Source organism: Colossoma macropomum, unplaced genomic scaffold, assembly GCF_904425465.1.
Source record: "Colossoma macropomum unplaced genomic scaffold, Colossoma_macropomum, whole genome shotgun sequence".
Classification (NCBI taxonomy): Eukaryota; Metazoa; Chordata; class Actinopteri; order Characiformes; family Serrasalmidae; genus Colossoma; species Colossoma macropomum.
The window spans coordinates 862,501-881,083 of record NW_023495254.1 but is presented as its reverse complement, the minus strand read 5'-3'; the positions used below and the strand labels follow the sequence as shown (position 1 = coordinate 881,083).

Here is an 18,583-nt window from a genome sequence, read left to right as displayed (position 1 = left end):
CAAATTAGGTACAAATTACAACAGCAAAGTGCTTTATCAAAATGTGTTCTAAACGGATTTCAGATGTATTCTAAATATATTGTTTTTCTTATATAGTGCAGTGAATGCATCACTCAATAGGTTTTGTGCAGTGAATTCAGCCAAGTATTCAGCCAAGACTGCTTTTTTCAAGTATTCTGTCAAATTGCGAAAGTGTGAATACAGTCGTGCAAAAAAATCCAAACCCTTCCAACCAAATATTTTACTGATTGATTGTTAAGTGAAAATATGTTAACACATCCTCTACAGAGATCAAATTCAAACAGAACATTTTCTGCAGATTTTACTGCTCACATTCTGTTTATATGTTCAGTTTAATCTTGTTTCACAATAGAATAAAATGCAGTTTCAGCCTGTTTTTCTATTGTGATATTGATATTTCATATTTTATTATTACATTTTAATTATTTTAATTATTGTATTTTATATAAAGCAAGAAATATTTTATTATTTAACTTAAAATATCAGCTACCAGAATGGTGGCTAGGAGGCCTGCAGAAGTGATAAATAGGAAAAAAAAAAATGATAAAAAGTACAAAATGTTTGATAACTTTTTTTTTTGATAAATTTAATTTCTTCCAGTACGTTCAGCAAATAAACTGTAATTGTGCTTGTGTATACATGCATTAACATATTTTCACGTAGGAAAAAAAACATGTAATTTGACCAGGGAAACTTTTCAGTACGAATACTTTTGAATTGCTCCAGTGTCTCTCATCACTCTTAAAGCAGTAAGATTGATGGGTCAGCAGCGTTAAGCCTCCTGCCTTTGAACTCCACTGCCCGGGGCACTGATGGGCCGGATAGTGAGTGAGTTAGTGCTCTGTGTTTTTGTCCATGTGTATGTGTGAATGCTGCAGCGGAGAGAGGATCAAGTAGCTCAAAACAAACCGCGTGTTAGCACTCATTGCTAATGTTTATCGGTGAAATGAAAGAGCTCTTGATCTGATCCTCTTCAAGTAAACACAGCAGTCCACTTAACTATCAGCTCACTGCAGCATGTGTTCTGGTGCTGCTCTAGAGAAACACCCACTCCTCTTCCAGCATTACTGGAATCATTTCAACTCCTGTAGCTGCGTGGATGTCAGAATACAGCACAGTTAGTAGAATGGGTTGCCAGGTCAAGGAAAATACATGATGTAACATGTTTTTATTGCCATCACGATATTTCTACTATAAACACGTGGCAAAGTTGGAAATAAGAGCACCACTTTTTCAAATTAGGGTCTGCGTCCGGTCAGAGAAACATTGAACCTCTGTACTCTATACTAATCCTAATTTTATCCCATCACAATATCCAACAACTTTATCTTGCGTGGAATTCTGTTATCTGTACCGTGGAGCTGTGGAGTGTATAGGTGCAGTAATGCGCTGCTGGTCTAGACAGGTTTGGGTAATTACAGCAGTACGCTGACAGTAGGAGTTACAGTGATAATAGAGCAGACCCCGCAGGATACACACACACGCTCAGGATCTACAGCCTGTCAGAGTCAGCTCGGTCATCCGGGTGGAGTTAGACACTAATGAAGGAGTGGGAACGCACACAGACGCATCTCATTTGTTTTTATGCAGTGTCAGGACGTCAGGACATGGGGTCATAAATACGGGCCAACATGTATTAAATATATGTAAGTCTGCATATATAATAATAATGTCTGAAGTGTATTTCCCATGAGCTTCTTAAATGTTAAGGTAACAACATAATTTTTAAAAAATTTATCTGCTTTCTATTTTCTGTTGGTCCTTTATCATAAAATTTTAACACAAGGCAAATAATGCCAAAAAATAGAAATCAACAAAAATATATTTGTGTATGTTTGTGTGTTTGAGTATATATACACTATAAATATGATTATACACTGTAATATGTATTAATATATGCACGTTTATATGTGTGTGTGTGTGTGTGTATATATATAACTTGTATATAAATATGTATTTATATATAATGTATATGTATATAACAGAGAAGGAAAACCATGGCAATGAAATTACTGTAGAACCGTGGCTTACCTTTTTAGGTGACAGCACAAAACTTTTTTCATCATGCAGAGGAAAACATTTCAAAATGTAAACGTTTTATTATGTATAAAAGAGATCAGCAGGTTTTCATGTCGGATGAACACGATGGAGATGAGCTAAGGAGCTAAACCTACAGCTCAACTTGTACAATTGACAGACACTCATTGTCTTCTTCGGGTGTTTTTTCTGCTTTAGTGAATCTGCCAACATTTTAGTTTATCAGAGAAATATATTTTAACTGTTTCTGGACCTAGCCAACATGAGCCTCGCCTGCTTACCACTAAAAGCCTCACTAAAAGACAGCAGACATCTCTACTGTCAGTGCTTTCTCATAACATAACATTTTGTATAACATATTTACTTGCAAATACAAGCAAAACTAAGATGGAGTAAGAAGTCTCTTAATCAAAAAAAAAAAAATCAATGTATTCCAATAGTGGCACTCAAATGGTTAATGAGTAATAGCTCACACACACACACACACGTGTATATAATAATATATATACATATATATATATATATATATATATATATATATATATATATATATATATGTATGTATATATATATACATATAGTAATGTATGTATATGTATATATATATATATATATATATATATATATATATATATATATAGTACATAGTAATGTAATATATATATATATATATATATATATATATATATATATATATATATATATACCACTTACTATATAGGTGCACTTTGTAGTTCTACAGTTACAGACTGTAGTCCATCTGTTTCTCTGCATGCTTTGTTAGCCCCTTTTACCCTGTTCTTCAGTGGTCAGGACCCCCATGGACCCTCACAAAGCAAGTACTATTTGGGTGGTGGATCATTCTCAGCGCTACAGTAACACTGACGTGGTGGTGTGTTTGTGTGTGTGTGTGTCTTGTTCTGTTAGGATAGCCTTGTTTTTCTCTGGGATTCACTTAAGTTAGGCCTTTTCTATTCTGTATATGCACAAAAACAAACTCACACACACACACACACACACACTCACTCACACAGTGCTGTAAATCTCTCCTCTCCGTATGAAAAAGGTCACTGTCAGACAGGTAGAATAGGCAGAAAAGTCCTGTTTTGTCCTGCCCTGTGCTGCTCTGCCGTGTCCTGTCGTGTGCTGTATCTGTTTCTGTCTGATTTACAGCTCTCCTGTCTCACTCTCTCTCCTCTTTCATTCTCTCTCTCATTTTCTTACTCTTTGTTCTCCCTCCTCTTCTCTCCTTTGCTCACTTTCAATTATATTGGACAGGAGTTCAAAAACGAGCTTTCAGAGGAAGGTTGAAGTAGTGTGTGTGTGTGTCTGTGTGTCTGTGTGTGTGTGTGTGTGTGTGTGTGTGTGTGTGTGTGTGTGTGTGTGTGTCTGTGTGTGTGTCTGTGTCTGTGTCTGTGTGTGTGTGTCTGTGTCTGTGTCTGTGTCTGTGTGTGTGTCTGTGTCTGTGTCTGTGTCTGTGTCTGTGTCTGTGTGTGTGTGTGTGTGTGTGTCTGTGTGTGTGTCTGTGTCTGTGTCTGTGTCTGTGTCTGCGTCTGTGTGTGTGTCTGTGTCTGTGTCTGTGTCTGTGTCTGTGTGTGTGTGTGTGTGTGTGTGTGTGTGTGTGTGTGTGTGTGTGTGTGTACTTGGTTCTGCTCTTGTTGTATCCCAGTGTTGTCATGCTGATAGGAACATATTTTGAAGCTCTAGTGAGGTTTAGGAGGTCTCCCTGAAGAAAAAATGCTTTTACCCCAAACACAGGCCCAGATATACGTATGTCATTTTACTGTACAGCATCTTTACAGTTATATTTTGCCAACAACTCAAATTTCTCTAATTGTCTATGTCGTCTATTGTCAGTACCTTTAGAACATTGTTGTTAAGTAATCTCAGACAGACTTGCTCATGTGGTTTCTGCCACTGTCTGACGTACTATTATAAAAATGGACAAAATGACATCACGCAGCTAAAAACAATAGCAGCCATCCTGACACTTTAAATTTGACAGTAGTATGTTATACTGTATTTGAGGTTTCAGGCAAGTGTGTGATGCATTTGGCATGCAGTTAGCACCATGCTAATTAGTGAGGTATAGGCTTTCATTGCTTGTTAGCTACATTAGCCTTGTAGCTTCAGTGCTAAAACTAAACTAGCACTTCAGACGCCAGTCATGTCATTGCAGATCGACTACATTTGGAGTAATCAGGAGAAAACTGGGTGAATTTGATTTTTCACAGAAATTTTGCTTGAACTTAGAATATCTATCAGCAGGACAGGACTGGTACTGTATTACATTGCAATCCAGTGTGATGTTAGTACTCTTCAAAACAATACAATACGTTTAGTGTGAAAGTGAAATCATAATTTATTTTTACCCGTTTCCAACCGCTCTTTATTCCTTAGAATTAGACAGGCTGTTTTTGTTACTGTGCCTGAAGAAATATGGGCTCTGTTCTGATTGGCTGCTCTGTATTGTGCCAGAGTTGGTTTAAGAGGAGCTTGACCTCTTTCTATTTCCCCTGTTATATCAAAAACATGACTGCAAAGCGCCAATGAATGGGAGTAAATGGAGGTACATGACTAAAAATGAAAAGTTAAAATAGTTTTTTTCAAATTTTAGAAAGTAGAAGAGTGTATTTCACAAAAAAGCAAAGAAAACATACCTGAAACATACCTGTATAGTATTCCACACTAAAGGGACAGAAAGAAGAAATTAAACCTGTTCTGTGATGTTGGGATCAGGCTACAGGGTAGCTTTAGCTTAGCAAGCAGGCTACAAACCCAAACAGTGTCGCTGACCACAGTACAGGCTTGATTCTCAAAATCGGTGCTCTGTTGTCACAAATTTAGATGATAATGTTTCAGAGAGCAAATGTAGAGTGACTAAGTAAGTCGAAATCAAGCCTGTTCTGTGGTGTTTGGGCGACAAGCTCGGTTGTAGCTAACTGATGCTAAAATATCACCCGTTTAGAGGTTATCTCAAAGTCGAGTGACTGATGTTGGAGTGAAAGCTGAAACCGAACATTTTCTGTGGTTTGTGCAGAGAATGTGCGGTTCTGGTCCGTGTAGCTCTTTGCTGTGGCTGAGCTGCTATCATGCTTAGATTTTCTGAGGTTTTTCCTGGCCACTTATCAGTGAGCTCCCATACCACCAATCAGTGAGCCCTTTAAAATATAAATGGGAGGAATGTGTTTATTTATACGTTCAGTCGTGGAATAAAAACTTAACGTGTCATAATTTTGAAATAGCATCATAATTGTTGCATAACACAGTATACCACCTTACCATCATACTGTCCACCCATACTTACTACATCAAACTCTTGTTTTAAAAACATCTTGTTTTTCATGAAATGTGCTCTTTAACACATCCTAGTCACAGTTTCAGAGATTTGGCTGTTGAAGGAACCTTAAGTGTGATTGAGGTTGAAGGGTCAAAACCTACTACACCTTAATGACCCACTCACTCCTCTTTCTCTCTCTCTATCAGTGGAGCGTCCAGTGCTGGGCTGCAGGGAGCTGGTAGTGAGGAACCTGTCGAAGCTGATGCCCGCCGTGGGCCGCGATGCCGCTGACTGGCTGGCGCAGACACGGGTGAAAACGCTGCAGCTGCTGAGGGTTCTCCTGCTGCATGCTGAAGAACACTGCACACAGCACCTGCAACCTCTGCTTACGACCCTGTACCGCGCCTGTGCTGACCCGGAGCCAGCCGCCAGAACACACGTAAGATTACATCACTCGCTGAACAGAAACCTTTCCGTACATTCTTAAAGGGGAATTCCACCAATTTTTCAAATTGCCTAATTACATCACTGAGATCCAAAAAGTCGTTCAGAGTGATTTGATATGAAATGGTGCATTGTAAAGAAACTTACTGAGTGAGATGTCTTTCCAATGGTGATGGTAGGAACCAGGGGTCACAATGTCTACAACACAAATAAATAACCATCTTATTGACATCAGTCTATACTTTTACGCTTAGTTCCATAAACTGCAGCATCCATGTGGTTCAGTATTGTCATAGCCAGTTCTAGTTTTAGGAACATCATGCGCTGCACATTGTGTTTTTAACACAAAACACCTGTCTTAACACACCAAGTTTAAGTCATCATGGAATTATGAAGGAACTAAGTCAGGTGTAACAGTGAGGAACAAACACATACGTTCAGCTCAATGAGTCCCTATTTCCATTGATCTCAGCCACAGTTCATTACATTGAAGAGCCAGTTTCATCACGTGTCATCAAGCGAAGGGCTTCACAATCACATCCATTCACTCTGCAATTGACTGGACATTACTGTGTAATCTACATCAATTAGTTTGTCGTAGAGAGCTCTTTTTCGTAATGGTGGAAGGCAGGGTTAATATATGTTCGATTATGCCAAATTGTTTCATATCCTGCACATAAAAGATGACACAATGTTTAGTATTTGCTAAGCAACACCACATGCACACTATAATAGCACAGTCTCCTCTGAAGTCATGAGCTGATCTGAGGTTTTATATGAGCTTTGACAGTCGGGACGTCCCTCAGAGAGCTGTAAGGAATGTGTTTCAGTCACATCTGATTAGCGCAGACACGACAATTAGCAATGCCCCATCACTGCTAATGCAGAATGTCACGCCACATAGACAGTGAGCCAAAAGTATATAAGCAAGCAGTGATTTTTCAAAAATATTGCCAACAACGTATTTATTTCTGTCTAGTTTACCAAATGCAGTTTGTTCCAGAATATCAAATTGGCTCTGCGGTGCCTGGGGTGGTGCAACACCTTCAAAAGCATGGGGCTAAATTTATTAGTGCAAAAGTCAGACATCATTTATTTATTTAATTTCCAGTCAAACCAGCCATTAAGCAGAAGTTGTCCATTTTTCAGGAGATATTTCTGAGGATATTAGATATTATATAATACACTAGCAGAAGGAAAAGGAAAGTCAAAGGAAAATAAGCGCAAATCAGGAGTGTCCAAAAATTGAGCGCAAAAAAAATATTAAAGGATATGAAGACAATGGAACTCCTAACAACCATGGAAGACCTGCTAGACCACCGAAACCGTCCCCATCAGATAAACAACACTTAAAGCTTTCGTCTTTGTGAGAGAGAAAATCAAGCTCCGCTCTTGCTTCAGAATTCACAGCACAGGTGTTTCTGTCCATCCTTCCACTGTGAGAAGACAACTCAGCTTTTTGGGTCTGCAAGGGTGTGGAACTGTCAAGAAGCCGTTGCTAAGTAAAAGGGAAATGGACCAACAAGAAGAACATTTGTGGCAGAACACAGATGGTGCAAGGTTCATGGACTGATGAGTCTAAGTTTGTAATTGGGATTACTCTCTCTCTCTTTCACTCTCTCTCTCTCTCTCTCTCTCTCTCAGTGTTTGGAATCGGCCGAGCTGCTGGGTGTGTTTGTGAGTCCCGAGGTGTTCCTCCGTCTCCTGCTGGCTGATGTAGAGAACTCTTCCTCCTCCTCCTCTCCTTCTCCTTGGGCTCCTCTGATGCTCCTGACGGCCGTGCTGAAGGGCAGCTCCAGGGAGGCGCTGAATCCACACCTGCTCCAGCTTGGACAAAAGCTCGCCCAGCCCGATGTCTGCCATGACTCTCAGCAGGTGAGGTGACAGAGCTTGGCTTTCTGACCTTTCTGACCTTTCTGACCTATTGATCAGTCTGTTGTAGGGCTGTGGATTGCCAGCTAGATCACCATATGTCATGTGTCATGATTTGATATATCACAGTGCATCACTATATTGCAAGTGGATCACAATGGTTAACAATCATACAAATGGTAATACATTAATGGGTACAGCTTCAGTTCTTCGTAACATGGATTCCACAAGATGTTAGAAACATTCCTTTAAGATTCTGGTCCATGTTAACATGTTTGCATCAGGTAGTTTCTCATGTAGATTTTTCAGGTGTTCGTTCATGATACAAATGTCCTGTTCTACCACATCCCAAAGGTGTTCTGTTGGATTCAGATCCGTTGACTAGGAAGGCTGCTGAAGAACATTGAGCTCACTGTCCTGTTCATGAATCAAGTTTGAGACAAATTTTGCTTTGTGACGTAGTGCATTATCATGCTGTAAGTAGCCATTAGAAGTTGGTAAATTGTGGCCATGAAGGGAAGCACTTGGTCAGCAACAATACTCAAACAGGCTGTGGCATACAAGCATTGACTGATTGGTATTAACAGGCTTAGAGTGTACCAACAAAACATTCCCCACACCATTACACCACCTCCACCAGCCTGGACTGTTCATACAAAGCAGGTTGCACCCATGGATTCATGCTGTTAGGGCCAAATTCAGAACCTGTCATCTGTGTGCCTTAGCAAATGTCAGGATTCATCAGACCGTGCTATGCTTTTTCAGTCTTCTAGTTTTAGTCAAACCAACAGCTAATGTTATTTGCTCGCTTAGGTACAGACTGAAGTTGCCGTAAAGTTATGGTAAGATGTGGAACGGAATCTGGATTGGTGACGTGTCTGTTATGTTATGTTATGTTACGGCGGGTTCATGGTGCATTGCAAGCTGCGGACTGGAAAATGGATCTGTAAGAGGATCGGCCCTGTCCATCCAATATCCAATGAGTGAAGTGACAGCAATATTGGACCTGATGCCGATATAGGATCAGATCCCATTTCTACAAATTACAGTATTTTATAGTGATTTTCATGAACCAACAGAATGAATCTCCACTGTGGTGAATGTATAGCAAACAGTAAGCCATTTGCATGCTACAGATGTTTTACAAAATAGGCAGTGCAGTATGTGGGTATTAAGTAGGTACAGGATCCAAGTTGATTGAACTATAGCAATGTCTTTAAATAGATATATCAATAAGCAAATACGTATTGATGCAAAGTTATGAAAATACAATCCTGATTAAGCGTAGTATCACGCAGCTCTAAAGTCTTGTGTCCTTTAGACTTGATAGTTCCTTCGTTTATTTGGATTGATAGGCCAATCCATGCGTTGCTAAACTTTGGTCATGAGGGACCCACTGCAATGTAATGTGTTTTCCCTGCTCTAACAGACCAGTTTAAACTCACCAGCTCATCAGCAGGTCCTTCAGGAGTTGAAACAGGTGCGATAAAAAGGGAAAACACCAACCTGAAGTGCATTGGGTCACCTGGACTGAAGCTAGAAACCACTCTGTAACGTTCCAGGTCAGCAGATTCCATCCAAGCGGCTGATTTCTTGAGCCGCACACAAAACCCAAAACCCAAAGGACACGGCTAACATTTCAAATGTGCATAAATAAATGCTGTTTTTCACCTTCTCCATTTCTAAGTTTGTTTACCCAGCGAGTTTGTGTACACATGCAACTCTGGCAGCATCGTCCTCTCACCCTCGGGCTCGAAAAACATTTACACTGCTCTCCATTTACTCTGGGAAGGGGGGCACTCAAGCAAACATTAGCTGTTTTTTCCAATTCAGTGCTAAAGTAATAAATTAGCCAGTGGGCTGCAGCTAATGATTAGTTTTATAACCAATCAGCTATTCAACTATTATTTGAATAAAACATCTATTCTGCCTATTCTGCCTTTATCACATCCTCTTTCTTTACCGCTGCCATCGTTTTTAGGAAACAGTAAAAAACGTCATATCGCCCTCTACTTTCCCTGTAGTGTATTACAGTTTGTCACAATGACTGCATGGATCATATAAACATCATAGAGCATTATAACCTGCATTTCAAATGACATAAAAGAAGCCATATCACCCCCTACACTTCCTGTAGTGTCGTACAGTTTGTCAGAAGGACCATGTAGATCATGCCAGTTTGGGAAGTGAGAGGAACTTAATTGACACTGCCTGTTTTTGCCCCGTACCCGTGATCCCCCAGCGGGGCCCACAGGAATTTCCTCTGAGGGACTGCAATAATAAAAGTCCCTAATTTTGCCCTGACTGCTGCGTGTCTGCCGCGACCCCTGCTGACCCTCCCTTCTGGCTGCCAGACCGCCCAGTTGGTTTACTCCTGTCCTCTCTGCCATGCTGAACTCCTCGACTCCCCCCAGTCCCCCCCGCCTCCCTGCTCTGTTTCCTGTGCTTTTCAGTTATGCACTTTTTTCGGTGCGATGGATGACACTCAGTGACAGACAGACAGAAGAAAGAGGTCACGCTCACACATTCACACAGCTGCAGACAGAACTAGAACTGAGAGAGAGTAAGAGGTGAGATGGGAAAAGGTAAAGAGAGATAGATAGGAAAAGTGGGAGAGTGAGTTAGGAAAAAAGAGAAAGAGAAACGGAGAGGTAAAGATAATAGAGCAAGAGATAAGGGATAGTGCCAAGGAGAGAGAGAGACAGAAAAAGAGAGACAGAAGGAGGAGAGACTGATAGATAGATAGCTAGATAGATAGATAGATAGATAGATAGATAGATAGATGGAGGAGGAGAGACAGAAAAGGAGAGAAAGAAAGAGGAGCGATACTAGAGAGATATAGAGAGAGAGAGAGACAGGGAATGTGACAGAGATAGATAGAAAGAGATAGAAAAAGAGAGATAAGGGAGAGATAGAGGAAGAGAGAGATAGGAAAACAAAGACATAGGAAAAGAGAGTCAGAGATTGAGACAGGGAGGGTGTCTCGGGGGTGCGAGACAGATAGAGATAGGAAAAGAGAGAGATAAGGGAGAGATAGAGAAAGAGGGAGCGACAGAGAGAGAGGTAAAGATAATAGAGAGAGAGACGAAAACACAGAGAGAGATAAGGGAGAGATAGGAAAACAGAAAGAGAGAGAGAGAGAGACCCAGAGGTGGCAAGAGAGATAGAGAGAGAAAGCAAAAGAAGAGAGATAGAGACAGTGGGAAGGGAGAGAGATACAGAGAGAGATAGGAAAACAGAGAAAGAGACAAAGGAAAAGAGAGAGAGAGAGACAGTTTGGAGAGAGATACAGAGAGAGAGGGGAGAGACAGAAAGAGGGGGGCACAGACATACTGAAGGGGCAAGACAGAGAGAAATAGAAAAAGGAGAGGCAGCAAGAGAGAGATGGGAAAAGAGTGAGGGAGTAAATGGTACTTAAAGCTTTGATCTTTGAAAGAGGAGAAAGAGAGAGACAGAGCAAGAGAGAGTTGGGAAAAGAGCGAGAGAGACCGATTTTGGAGGGAGATAGAGATACAGAGAGAGAGACAGAGACACACTCAAAGAGTGAGAGAGGGAGAGAGTCAGTTTTCCAGGCTGCATCACCACAGTGCCAGAAATACAGCAGACCGAGGAGCAGAAGGAAACCAAAAGGAGCGCCAGAGCACCTGCAGTCCACACACACTCACACACACACGCAGTCACTGCAGCATCAGAGACAGTGCGGCTTCGCAAGAATTTACAGTGCTGCCACAGCACACGCATTTCTACACACACTCACCTGTTTTTAATATCACACTGAGTAACCACGACAGCCCAGAGAGAGCAGCTGGAGGGGTTTGCATGTGTGTGTTTGCTATGTTTTACGCTGTGGGAATTTAAAAAAATGATAAAAACACATATATTAAAAGCAAAGAGAGCGAACGAGTGAGAGAGAGAGAGGGAGAGCGAGCAGATCTTTGATCTGCCAAAAGCATAAGCAAGTTTTTTCCCGGTTTGTGTGAGTGCGCGTGTGTGTGCATGTGAGCGGTTTGATTTGGACAGAGGAGCGGAGTTAAGATGTAAAACTATAAACTATAAATAGTCTTCAAAGTGCAGGCGGGGGTCTCCAGAGAGAGCGGGGGGGGGTTGGGGACCCTTCACCCCTAAAGCCTCATTTACCAGAAAAGAGCAAAAAAAAAAACTTCAGACAAAATTACTTGGCACGCAAGTCAGTTGTTACCATAATAGCTACATTTACTGTTATTTATTTCAGCTGAATTCTTTACTGTATGTGGAGTGATTTGTTGTGTAATTAAGATTTTAAGGGAGTTTCGCTTTGAGTAGTAAAGCTACTCACTGACAGCAGCAGAGGGAGAAGAGTTGTTTGAACATTTGGAGCACAATTAGATGTATAAATAACTTCTGCTTTATAACATGGATAATAATAACAGTAATAATAATAATAATAGCTTATTTAATTTATGAGTAAATTCATTGCCCTATTGCAGAGGTCGGCAACCCAAATGTTAAGAAGAGCCATTTTGTTCTTTCAACAAAAATCAAACCACCTTGGGAGCCACAAGATTGTATGTTCATCTCGATTACCATCTTGGCTGTAAATATATCAGTATGTGCTGATGTACTAGTATAGGCTAAAAAATATAATATAAACAAAAACGCAGACTTACTTTGCTCTGCTTTAAGCTTTAGTTCAGCTATAGCCGCTTTTCTCGCATCTCCAGCAGGAAACTTTTCCACGAAAGTAGAACAGTTTCTTGTAAAATGTCTCTCAATGTTCAATGTTTATGTGGCTGAAGTCGCTTCTCATTTGCCAGCTTTTAGCTCGAATTTTCCTGTTCCACCTTAAACGGTGCCTCAGGCGACAGAATGTAACTCCTGCGCCATTTATGTTCGTCTTAAATCTCTCTCTTTTCTTTTCCCTTAGCTACTAGCTAGGCGAGATTGTTGTCTGTGTTGCTGTGGTGCCCAGCAGTCTGCGCCAACCTCCGGTGAATTAGCAGATATAGGCTGTATTAACTCCAGCGTTTAAGACCATTTATTGTTAAAACTGTGTTGAACAATCAGCAGAGCTTTATTTTACTGCAAAGGAGGATTATTTTATTTTTACCTAAATATCTAATTCTGCTGTGGAGCCGCAACAGGACAGTAAAAGAGCTGTATGCAGCTCTGGAGCCGCATGTTGCCGACCCCTGGTCTAATGAAATGATTTATTTAATGCATATTCATGCTTGAAAAATGTTTTTAAAAGCAAAAGGTTATTTAAACCACATTGTTTCCTGTCTGATCAGGCATGCTGGGAAAAAGTTAATGTTGACACCAGTTCCTAACAACCATGCAAGACCTGGTTGACCACCGAAACTGTCCACATCAGATAAACAGCACTTTAAGCTTCCATCTTTGAAAGAAAGGAGAAAATCAAGCTGCTTCAGATCTGCACAGGTGTTTCTGTCCATCCTTTCACAATCCAGCTCTATGGGTCTAAGAGAATGTGTAGCTCCCTTCCTGAGAAAAGGAAATAGACAACAAAGAAGAACGTTTGGGCTGGAATGCCAAAACTGAACATCTGACATGTGGAGTGAGATTTTATGGAGTCTAAATTTGAGACGTTTGGAAATAAGAAGGCAGCCAAAGCAATAAAAGACTCTGTGAACCATGTCTGCAACCATCAGTCAAGCATAGTAGAAGATCAGTTCAAGCTTGGGGACGTACTGTCTGGAGTTGATTTGCTTTTGGTTGAAAGTATGAAAGCTGACTGGTTGTCAAAACAATTATTTATCATGCAATCATAATAAATGCAATAACAACCCTAAGCACAGTGCTGAGAAGACCAGCATGTACATAGCAATGTAGCTGCTGGTGTTCTCTGAGCAACCAACTGGCCACCCGCAGAGTCCAGACCTCAACATCATTAAATATGTTTGGGTTTAACTGGATATAGGGCTGCAACAAACGATTATTTTGATAGTCGAATATTTGATTATGGAAACGATAAATTGATTATTCAGATTATGAATCACTCAATTACCAAACAACTCTTATAGACCCATCAGTGATTAAATTTAGTTTAACGTTGTTTTTGGAGTGCAATATTCTTAAAATAAAGACATTCGGAACAGTACCTCTCATAAACTGCCACTCTGTAATGGTACTGAATGCAGTCCAGCAGCAAAGGTGACGGCTCCAAAACGGCAGCACCACTGACGTGCCTGGCTGGACCCAATGCGGCATCTATGTGCGTATTAGTCACCAATTAATTTCGATTTTAGTCAACTTAGCCAATTAATCGTTGCACCCCTACCTGGATAGTGAAAAGCAGAAAATGCAACCAACTTCTAGGACTGAACTTTGGAGGTGAGGAAAAATATCCCTGAGATTTCTTTGAAGAACTGAAAGTGAGTCTCCTGAAAGGAATGGAAGCTGTAATAAAGGAAACAAGTAGACACAGTGAACACTGAACAGTTGTTAAGGCTTCTGTCTGTGTGTTGTTGTATACTTTTTGTACCCGTATGCAACAGCGCCCCCCTGTGAAGTGTACATCTTGCAGCACTGTACGTCAGTGTCCGTGTGCGTGCGCCGGCCCGTCTGCCCTTGTGGTGTTGTGTGTGTTCCCATGGTGACGGCGTTCCCAGCACAGCTGCAGTGTTAACGGCGTTAGCGTGAGTGAAGGCTGCAGGTAAAGTGCAGTGTATGTGTGTTTACTGGCACTCTGTTAAAGACACCATCGCTCAGTAATGCAGTGACCTACAGTAGCATGGGTGCATCTGGGAAGTGTCTGGACACACACACACATATACACACGCAGATCTGCACGTCCGTGCCTGCCGTTTGTCTTCACTGACAGCTGTGGCCTGCTCACCTCACTGGAATACAGAAGGGAGGGGGCGTGGCTTAGGCATGCCTCGGACGGTCGAACAGTTGCATAGCCAGAATTTCATTTTTGGGGGGCTTGATTACAGATTGAAGGGGCCAGCTTCGCTCAATGTTAATATTTTTGTTGGACTGCCCAGTGAGCCAGTCAGGCCCAATGAGAGTCTCTTATTGAGTCACTGACTGTCTGACTGACTGACTGATACACATCATTGACAGTCATTGTTTGGTATTTGTCATCTTTTGAGTTTATGAATGATGTCAAGTTCAGTCACTCTGCATTTTAGTTATGAATATGGGCGAACACTGTGAGTCCTCTGGCACAGATTTTCATCAGTTTTCAGTTTGACCAACATTAGACATGAGCTAGAAAGGCCAAGACAGTCATTTTGACCGTTTAGAAATTTTGAGATGTGATAATTTGGACAAAATAAAACCCCCACATCTTTTTTTTTTACTAGATTAGTGCATATTGTAGCCTAGCAGTGTTATGAGATCAATATTACAGTGCAAAAAAGTTGAATGTTTCTATCTCTTAAGGCTATTAGCGGTTATTTTGACCGTATACAGTAGAATGCATTTCGTCTTCGCAAGCTGGCTGTTTTTTCACACTATTCCAGTGAGTTGGACGTTATTTTAGCAGCATTTATTCAGTAGCTTACTTGCTTCATCTGATTTACCTCACAAAATCTCTAGAATAAACTGGTAAATAGTTTGCAAAGTACAGTAGCGCAGCTCAGCCAAGTACCCCCATATGAAGCAAGCTAATGCTGTGTTGTCTTTTTTGCCATTGACTGCTATTGAGCGTTTCTATGGTGATAGCATCAGCCAGAAATTGGTCAGTCCCATTTCTGTATTTAAGGTGGAATAAAGTCATGAGGATCTAAGAATTCAGCGTTCTTCCCATTTTGTAACTTTGTCAGAAATCTGGCTTTCAAATTTGGGACGGCCTAGGCCCCCTCAGCCCACCCCATCAGAGTATATGTGTGTTGCTTTGCCATGGCAACAGTAGGATTCTGCACAGGTGAGGATGGCAGAACATACTCGTTCGCCTGGCTAAAAACAGTCAACTGACCTGCCAATCATCCCATCGCCCATGGCAACAGTGCCCCAGGAGGGTTCTGCTGGAAGGTAAAAGCAGGTGTAGGACAGTAATAGCAGTGGATGGGGTGTTATTACTGTTTATTAGCTCTGAGAAGATTTTTCCTCTGCTCTGTTTTCCTTCAGGCTGGAATACACACACACACTAATTCCCTTTCAGACAGCGCGTGAGTGCGTGTTCCGCTGTGAATGAGCAGCCTTTCTTTCCTTCATGTTTAAATAAACACACTTCTTCACCCTTTCTCACAAACTGGACGCCCTGACCCTCTCCTCTCCTCCGTCCTGTTTATTCTCCCACTCCCTCCATTCCTTCCCTCCGCCCCCCTTGGCTGCTGGGAAACGGGCTATTACTCTGCTGTGTGTTTAGTGGCTGTATAAATGAGTGGACGGTATATGACAGCAGTTTAAAAGTAAAGGCAGCATGTCCTTGACGCCCTCTGGTGGCTGGCGACAGTATAGTTTTAACCCCGCCCACTCCATATATGAGCAAATGCCACTCACAAACTAATATTTCAGTTGGCATTTGATGCATACAACAGTTGTATTTTGTCAGTTTAACTTCCCTTAATGTTAATATTTTTGATGGACTGCCCAGTGAGCCAGTCTGTGAAAGTCTTATTGAGTCACTGACTGACTGACTGACTGACTGATACACATCATTGGCATTCATTGTTTGGCACTTTACTTTCTCTTTGCAAGAATAGGGGGCAGTTTTATTATGGATATGGGCGAATGTGAATCCTCTGGCTGAGATTTTCATCATTTTTCACTTTGACTAAAATTAGACTTCTTTTTTTTTGTATTGTGCTGAGTTGCTAATCAGAAGGTTTTCAAATGTTTTGACAGACTGTTTGAAGTACACTCACAAACAGGCCACTACATTATGTTGGTCCTTCCTAACACATTTGTGTGTACTCATGCACTCTGGTATCCCCGAGCTCTGCTGAAGGCCTCTGTGAGCACCTGGAGGTTTCCTCTAATCACAGAGCAGAGAAAACAGGAAGCAGTGTCACGATCCCTGTGATGGAGTGGAAATTGGTCAGAATGCAGCGGGACGTCTGGACATGAGCTCACAGCAGAGGAGGGGAGGGGGAGAAAGTGCTTAAAAACGTTATTTTCTGTCCAGTACATACTTTGCAGTACTGTGCAAAGTCAATCCTTCATTTACTTAATTTCCAGGCGCAACAGTTTGTATGTACTATTTATTCGTTGTACAGGAGATTTAAAAATATATATTAATCAGTTAGAAAAATCCCTGCTGTTTTGTGTTTTATCTCTCTCTCTCTCTCTCTCTCTCTCTCTCTCTCTCTCTATCTCTCTCTCTATCTCTGTCTCTCTTTCTCTCTCAGACGGTGTATTTGGAGCAGCTCGTGCAGTGTGTGGAGGTTCTGCTGCGTGTGTGTGAGGAAGACTGTAGCATCATCAGTTTGCAGATGCTGAAGGTTCTGGTGACTGTACAGAGTTTAGCCACCGAGCAGGAGCTGCGGAACCGGGTAACACACACAAACACACACACACATATAAACACACACGCACACACAAACAGATGCGCAAACAAATAAACACACACACAAACAAACAACAAAATAAATACACATACACACTCACACACAAGTACACTCGCCACACACACACACAAAGACACATACACAAATACCCTCATTCAAAAACACATACACATGCACACTCCTTTTCTATCACCTCAGGACAAGTGTAACCCATAATTCTCTGTTAGCCATTTCTTTTTCTTTATATGTGTGTGTAAGTTTGTGTGTGTGTGTGTGTCTGTGTGTGTGTGTGTGCGTGTGTGTGTGCGCGCAAAGGTTAACTTTTGCCCCTTTTCCTTTCATCCCTCTGTTTTTTTCCATCCTTGCCTTTTTTATTGCAAGTGTGCTCTGTGGTGAAACTGGCCATGGAATGCTGTGTGTGTGTGTGTGTGTGTGTGTGTGTGTGTGTGTGTGTGTGTGTGTGTGTGTGTGTGTAATTATGGACAGGAGAACACTAATAGCATGTTTTGCGGTTGAACTCTAAACCCACTGATGGGTGAAAGGAGGTGTGTGTGTTTGCAGAACATTATCGTCATTTTCTGTGGGTGTGTGGGTGGGTGTGTGTGTGTACGGGTGGGTGGGTGTGGGTGTGGGGGGGTGGGGTCCTGAAGTGAAGCAGAGACAGTAAATAAGATAAAAACACACAGCAGCCTAACATATATAACTTTATAGCTAACAACAACGTACAGACGAATACTGTAAAACAGAGAGAGAGAGAGAGAGAGAGACAGAGACAGAGAGACAGAGAGAAAAGACACAGATAGACAAAGATAGAGAGACAGACAGAAAAAAAGAGTTAAAGAAAGATAATGAAAGAACAGCAAGTGAGAGAGATAGTGAGGGAATGAGAGAGTGGTGAAATGAGGGATTGATAGAGTAGGGGAGTGAGACAGTGAGAGTGTAAGTGGTGGAGTGAAGGCGTGAGAGAGTAAAGGTTTGAGGGAGTGAGTGAGACTGAGAGTGGTGGAGTTGGGGAGGGAGAGAATGAGGGAGTGAAGGTTTGACGGATGAAGTGAGACAGAGTGGTGGAGTCAGGGTGAGAGAATGAGGGAGTGAAGGAGTAAGTGGTGGAGTGACAGAGCACTGGGCAAGAATGAGGGAGTGAGACAGTGAGAGTGGTGGAGTAGGGGAGGGAGAGCTAGTAAGCAAATGAGAGAATGAAGGAGTGAGACAGTAAAGGAGTGAGTGGTGGAGTGACAGAGAGTAGTGGGCGAGAACGAGGGAGTGAAACAGTGAGAGTGGTTGAGTCGGGGAGGGAGAGATTGAGGGAATGAGCACATAAGCAAACGAGAGAGTGAAAGAGTGAAGAAGTGAGTGGTGGAGTGACAGACAGTAGTGGGCGAGAACGAGGGGGTGAGACAGTAAGTGAGACAGTAAGAGTGGTGGAGTCAGGAAAAGAGAAAATGAGGGAATAAGGGATGAGGGAGTGAAGGAG

General features: G+C 41.7%; 1 protein-coding gene across 1 annotated transcript in view; it reads left to right on the top strand.

Moving 5' to 3' along the window:
* Positions 1-18,583, top strand: part of LOC118801287 (dynein assembly factor 5, axonemal-like) — a 54,609-nt gene that overhangs the window by 11,361 nt on the left and 24,665 nt on the right. The window contains exons 5-7 of the mRNA XM_036561527.1: positions 5,545-5,777; positions 7,427-7,657; positions 16,951-17,094. Of these exons, the coding sequence (XP_036417420.1) occupies positions 5,545-5,777; positions 7,427-7,657; positions 16,951-17,094 (608 nt within the window). The remainder of the gene's footprint in view (positions 1-5,544; positions 5,778-7,426; positions 7,658-16,950; positions 17,095-18,583) is intronic.